At 23.3% G+C, this 7,616-nt stretch overlaps 1 protein-coding gene across 11 annotated transcripts in view; it reads right to left on the reverse strand.

Moving 5' to 3' along the window:
- LOC126902377 (octopamine receptor beta-3R-like) overlaps window positions 1-7,616 on the reverse strand; it is a 104,420-nt gene that overhangs the window by 33,587 nt on the left and 63,217 nt on the right. The window contains exons 4-5 of one of the 11 annotated variants that reach the window (XM_050679570.1): window positions 5,773-5,922; window positions 4,788-5,705 (exon numbers count right to left, since the gene is read on the reverse strand). The exons of 9 other annotated variants lie outside the window; for them this stretch is intronic. In XM_050679570.1, coding sequence (XP_050535527.1) covers window positions 5,807-5,922 — 116 coding nt within the window. In that variant the 3' untranslated portion in view covers window positions 4,788-5,705; window positions 5,773-5,806. Of the gene's footprint in view, window positions 1-4,786; window positions 5,923-7,616 lie in introns of those variants that run through there. One more of the 11 variants, XM_050679569.1, reaches the window with a different exon arrangement.

The raw sequence follows: 7,616 nt of genomic DNA on the forward strand, positions 1-7,616 counted from the left end.
CACAATTTTATTTTTGTCAAAATCTATTGAATATTTAAAACGTTTATATGTTAAGTATTTTAATTTATATTTAATAGTTCATTAACCTAAATTGAGAGTTTAATAAAAAACATATATACAGTTCATAGAATAGTTGATGATCTTATGATATGCAAGGTGTTCTGTAAGTAAAGAGACAGTTCAATTTTTACAAACAATGAGAACAATAGACACACGTTTTCTTAGTTACATAAGAATCTATATATTTAATGAATATAACTGAAGATATTTTATTTTTTTTTTATATATTAGCAAATTTTTTTAACTGCCTTGCATAAAGTGCATAAATATTATTTACAAATTTTTATATTTAAATAATCCTTGAGTTTAAATGTAAAGTTTAAATCGAGACTTTGTTACTAAAACGCTTTATTTACTTTTTTTCCGTGAAAAAAATAATATTCAAATTTTTTTTTAAATAAGCACATAACTTTTATTTAAATGCATAAAATAAATCGTAAGTAGATACTGTTTAGTGCTGAGATTATAAAGACATCTTAAATCTTAAGTCTGCACATTGGTTGTTTATGATAAAAACGAAGTTTGTTTTTAACATTTACGTTTATCTGACAAAATTTATTAGTTTCGGAATATAAACCACATTTTTTATTTTATTTTGTCCTTAAGTTCAATAAATCTTTTTTTTTAAGTCATTATTATTAATCACTTTATTCAACTTTTAAAAACATTTTTATTATGTTACTGTAGAAAAAAACTATCCAGAATGTTAATTTGTTTGTAATGATTTGCATAGAATAAGTATTTGGTTATTTATATATTATATGTAATTTTATTAATTATCATAGAACTCGCAAAAAAATAATATTCTTTAGTATTCTATTGTAAATAATATATCTTTTAAACTTTTTTTTAATATGAAAAAATAATTCCTATAGATACAACATGTTTAATACCAAATATTATCTAATATTTCAGCTTGATTTAATATCAATTCAATTTGTTTTTTGATAATTTTTTTTTTTAATCTTAATCGATTAAAATAGACTGTTTGTTTTACAAGTTTAAAAAAACATGATATTTTATTCAAAAATGTACAATTGAAATATAATTTTTTTATAAAATGCATTGTGTTCTAAAGTTACATTGAAATGAAACTTAAAAGTCTTCAAATTTACTTTGTACAAAGGTACTATGATGTTTGTTTTTGTATAGATTTTGAAAAATATGTTTTTCTTAATAAATAAATAACTCATATAAATCTAAATTTAACATTTGTAATGAAAAATAACTATTTATATTGCACATATAGTAGATTGAACTAAAAGGACAACGTAAAAAGGTTGTTAGAATAGTTTTGATTTAGGAAAAAGTGTCACTTTCAAACAATTAAATGTTTTTATAGTACCATTGTACATATCTGAAATATTCGTTTAACATTGAATTAAACGTTAAAACTTTTATCTTAAAATCTTTCCTCAATTTATATTTATTCAATTTGAAATGTTTAAAAATAGTATTTAATGTTTAGTCATCTTTTCTAATGGTTACTAGGTATTTTGAACAATACTTTCATGAGTTTTACTAAGTTTTGTTTGAGTGGACGTTCATAAATTATTAGTAATTGATCTCTTCACCTGTTTTCTGAAATTTAAAGTGGAATGTTTTCAATTAGAAAATTAAAGTTTATCTATAGTCATTTTTAACTTTATTTGATCATAATTAAAGATCTCAAAATCATTACATTTTTAATTTTAGAACCAAGTTATACGCAGTATTTAAAAGATAACTTTAGAATTTAGTACAAAAAAATTACAAAGAGAAATAATTTAATAGGACAATAAAATGTATTGACAATTTGTTAATAATAATTTGAAGTTTAAATAGAATAATTTTGAAAAAAATGTTTAGCCTTTGACAAGTATAATATAATGAATATTAAGCCTTTATTGATTTTTGGATTATGGAATATTTTTAATTGTTAAACTGTAAGTTTTGAAGTAAAACTATTTACAGTTTATTATTCTATATAATATAAATAAGTTTTAGTTGGAATTTTTATAATAAAATAACAATAATTATCTTAAATATTTAAGGTAATTTTTCAGATTTTAAAAAATTATGTATATTCATACATTTGCAAATTCCATTTAACATTATTTTATGTAATATTAGATTATGAAACGTGTATTATGTTTATTGATAACATTAAAATATTAAACAAATATATATAAAAGTATTTAGTAATATTTTATATTATAAGTGTATAATGAGTGTTTAGCATGAAAAACTATGTCATAAAACTATCGAGATTGTTTTATTAAATATGATAAAAATGTACTACTGCATGTCAATATTTTTCTTGTTAATTATTAAAAAGTGTTTTCACTTTTTCTTCTTGTTTCACATAAATTGAATGTGAAGAGAGTAACTCTTTTTTCAAAAATGCAATATTCTTTTTCTTTTTTGCACAAAAGTTGTATTTTAATGGGTTCCTAAAAGACGCCCGATTCTGCCGTTATCGTTTTTTACGTTTACTGCATACATCTGCTTTTTCAATCGGTTACAGACATTTGTAAGTTCGTTTTTCGCTTCTCGGGTTGAAAAACTATCAATCAAGTTGTTGAAAATTGAAGTTATTTTTTCTTCTTTTTTATTATCTATATGTAACAACTTATCATTGAACTTGAAATTTCTAAAAATGTTTGAAAAGATAAATATTGAACATAAACTTCAACGTGTACAACCCACTTAAAATCGTATACAAAGAAAACTAATGAGTATTGCTATAATAATTGTTGTTTTTTTAATTTAGGCCAAAGAATTGATATACCAAAAATTTTTAGCTGATTCATCAAAAATAACTCAATAATTATTTTAAATATGTTGTGGAACATGGTGCTACTATTAAAAAATGACTAAAGAACTTAAAATTGTTGCACATAAGATGTCTTAGATCACATTATATAAACATATGTATGTTGAATGACATTTTATTGATGAAATTGATGTATGTATAAAAAAATGAAATTAACATCGATTGTTTTAAAATTATTTATTCAGTTATTATATTTTGTATTGGACCAAACTAAATGATTGTTTATTTTTGGAATTTTGTTGGTATGGAAACTATACACTCATCACATATAAAACAAATTTGATCATCTATACAATATCAAACGCATGCAAAAAATAATCGAGGGCATGTCGGGAATAGGAATTTATTCATTAATTACACTTGAATTGCTATAGTATTACTATCTGAAGCTCATTTAAATATAATAATTCAATATAAAAATAAATAATAAAGGGAAAAGATAATATTAATAAATATTTTAAAAAGAATCGCCTAAGGCATGATATAGCATTTTTTTAATGCCAAGAATTTAGGAGTTAGTATTTACAAAGAAAGATTTTATCAACGGGGATTTCTTTACTTCCAAAGTGTTTAATAAACGTTTGATTACTATGTTTTTGCACTGAAAAAATATAATGATCATCGGTAAGTGTTATTTTTTTGTGGTAGTAACTACGTTAAAAACTTGTTCAAAACAATATGATACAGTATTTAAACATCTATATTTAAAAAAAATATCTAAAAAGTATCCACTGTGTTATTCAGTGTTTATCAAAATACTATAAATTAAGATGTAGAATAATTAACAATATATTTATTGTTAATTTTAATGCATATTTGTTAGATCAATTAAAGATGTACTTTGAAATGATGTTTTGCTGCAATTATTATATCAAAATCGATTAGTTCTCGCATGTTATATTTGACTTCAGATCTAATGAATTCAATAATTTATTTAACTTAAATAAATTAAAATATTTAAAAAAATAGAACATAAATTACATGTAGTTATTATATGTTGAAAAGTAAAAGTAAAAGTCAATAATAAGTGCTTTAAGTTCCGCTGTTACATTAGAGTAAAATTATTGACAATTTTGAATATAGTAAGTAACATGTTATTATTTTAAAGTTGAAAAAAATGTTTCAAAATTTATTTAAAACCAATTTTAAATAACAATAGAAAATTTATAGTTACCTAAATTTGATAGTATACTTCTAGACAACTAAATACTGTATTTATACTATAAATAATTGTAAAAAGACTGAAGTAAAATTAAATATTTTATAAGAAAAACGTTTTAAATATTATAGTTAACACATCTGTAAAAATAATTCAAATGTTTAAACTAAAAAAATAAGTCGAATATTGTATTACAATACAATTAAATTAACATAAAATTAAAAAAAAAGTTGAATGTTTTTAATGTTTAAATTTAATTATGACATTTTTCAAAGTAAATATATTATGTATATTAGGCGATATTTGGCTTACTTTCTTTGAAGATTTATGGTTTATGTTATTAAATTGTAACAAAACATTGAAGTTATTGAAAAACATTAAGGGTAAAGTTTTTAAAGGATATTTCAGCTGAAAGTGTAGTATAATTAAAAAATGACAACTTAAAAATTAACTGACAAGAAAGACAGCAACGGAAACAATATTGATACATTTTATATGGATTATAGTTTTTAGCATTATAATTAATATAAATTAATTGAATACAGGCCGAAAAAGCTAATGATTGCAATACACTTCATGATGAAAAAGCATTATTTTTTTTAAGCGTGAGAATGAGTTTATTAATGAATTTCAAAATTTGATTTAATGCTTTCATGTGATTATATGAAAAATTGGATTTTTAAAAACATTAAGGTAAAAATATATTATCAAACTAATGTATATATAAATAATGTATATATTTAAATTAGAAACAGATGCATTTTTTTAACATATTCTTGAACAATGGGTTGGAAACCTAAAACAAGCTATTTAAACGGACTATTTATATTTATAGAAACGATTATTATACACAGTAAATATTTGTCGTGTAAATAAATCATTCTCTTGTTAAATTGGTTTTTATGTATTCTGATAGTAATTTTTTTGTGGATTAGCTGGATCTATAAAATGTATCGCAGTCATCCTATCAACATAAAATATGAAATTATTACGTATATTATGGGGAGAATAATAGTCGATCTTAGATTCCCTCGAGATAAAATCCCATTTCAATGGTTTGAAACGCATTAAAATTTAAAAAATTAATGTTTGAAAAAGTTTTATTTCTAAAACCGATATTGTTAAGTGATAAAATAGAGAGGGAAAATTGTATCTGGAAACTTACGCCAGAACAAACAAAATCGATAATTCGAAATGCGTTTCATAAAACGAATCGTCAATTTTACATGTTATCGCTTTTTAATCGACCGCCCGGTTTATACTTCTCGCGGGTCAGGTGCGATTATGTGAGTGGTTCTTTTGTTACTTAAAATTATTAATTTTGTGGAAGAGAGGTGGACTGTATAGGAAATGGAGGATGGTACTTACACTAGTAGATATCTAAATGAATTGCAACAACAAAGCTTATGTATTAAAAATGAAAACAAATATGAAATATTATAGTATTGGGGACCAGGTGGGGTCAATTAATAATTAATCGCCTTAGGCGTAATAAATTAAAAAAATAACTTAAAAATGAATACTTATCGATTATCGGTTTTTTGTAGTTCTGACCATGTATGTTAAACAGGTGGCCACAAGATTGCTATGTATGCTAATGTATGCGCAGTAATACAATGTATCACAAGAGTGATTTTCAATCATATGACCAGAGAATCGTATAGCAATAGGCTACCAATGGTGGCGAAATAAACATAAATCAAATAAAAACACACACCATGAATGCAAGATTTGTTACTTGGTTTCGGTGTGTTGCAATCGAACGAGCATTGTCATGAAACGGGAACGTGGACATCTCTTTCACAGCCGGTGGTGGTAGTGCAGACGGTGTCACCAGTCATAACAAAATTCGTAACTTCGTATTCAACAGTCACTCTGTTGAATTGAACTGTCAGATATTATTAAAAAATCTCGTACTTCAGTATGTTATTTTTAAAACGCGCGTTGAATTTTATACAAGTAATAAAATACCCGAAATCCGTACATAAATAAAACATTATTATTAATATTATAAAAAATTTCTCTTACATTATCTGCGATAAAAACTTTAAATACATGTAAATAAAGGGTTTTTTTTAAGAGTATAGTTAGACTAGCAATTAAAATAAAACTTAATTTTTTAACAAAAAATACGTAATTTTTTTGTAGAATTTAGTTTCAGAACGACAAAAATTTTAGGATAATTTTACAAAAATTTAACATTAAGAGCTAAGTTGTTCTAACATTCGACTTCCGTATAAAAAGCTGGATAAATTTGACTAAAAATATTGTGTCATTTAATAGTCTTCACTTCATAGTGTTATAACATCTAAAAATGATAAAAATATATAAAAGTGCTTAAATAAGTTGTAAGGAATATACTCCACTTTCAATTATTTGATTTTACACCATCAGTTTAACTAGCGATATACAAAGGGAAAAGTTAAGTGTAGTGGTTTCCGTTGCTTTCTGCTCTAAAAACTATTTAACTAAAGTAAAATTTAATAAAAAAAAAATTCTATTAATAGTTTTATTTTTTTGATACGTTTTAGAACTTATGGCAATGATAAAAATGATAAAATTTTCATCCATTGAATTAATAGATTTCAATTTATACTTGAGTTGTATATGAAATTAAATCGAACTAAATTAAGGGTATTTTCAGAGACATTATTAAATTTTTATATTATTATTAAATTTATTCAAATCAAGAAAAATAAATAAATTGAAGAAGAGATAATTTTCCTAAACAAAAATATTTATTTATACTTATAAAAATAATATTTTATTTATAAAGAAACCTTTAAAAATGCATTATTTATTTCTTCATTTTTTGTCTTGATTAAAAGTAACTTCAAATTAAAGTTTCAATTTCATTTTTAAAACAGTGAAAATAGAATTGTATGTAACCATTTAATACAGTGCATCAATTAATTTTGTTTTTATTTATTTGAATAGTTTCAGTTTTCGGCTATAGTTTCTATTATTATTACTGTTATTATTTATATCTTAAGTCATTTCTTGTAAGTGATACTTTTATTAGTGGGAACGGAAAGCTTACATAGTCTAGCACAACAAAATCATATTCTGTTACATATGTCGCGAAGCTCTTCAGATTGATCTAAGTAGGTCGCTTAAAGTAGGTTTAAGTCTTAAATGTGCATTTATACTTTTGTTTTGTACTATAGTCATTTTTATTTTACTTTTGCATCTTGAGTTTATTAAGAATCCTTTGATTTAATTATGTTATGGTTTAAATTATTTCAAGTTTGGAAAATCCACTTAAAAAAAACCCAGCACAGGGGGGTCGCGGCACAGTTGTGACGTGGTATAGTTGGATCTAGTATAATGATATATGACAGTGATTAAAATCACTATCAAAAATAAACGCTTCGATGCAAATCTTTAGATAGTGTTTAATTTTAAAAAAATTGGTGTTTTATTCCAAAAGCTACTTGATCTGCTGGTTCCTTAATATCTCGATTAAGATAAAGTATGTCGAATGAAAAAGGGTTTATTAAAAAATATTATTTCTCATAAAAAAATTGTGTGGATCCATAAACTTTTCAATAAGTTATAGCATTATAAAGTTAAATATAATAT

Source organism: Daktulosphaira vitifoliae, unplaced genomic scaffold (genome assembly GCF_025091365.1).
Source record: "Daktulosphaira vitifoliae isolate Bord-2020 unplaced genomic scaffold, ASM2509136v1 Scaffold_3, whole genome shotgun sequence".
Lineage (NCBI taxonomy): Eukaryota > Metazoa > Arthropoda > Insecta > Hemiptera > Phylloxeridae > Daktulosphaira > Daktulosphaira vitifoliae.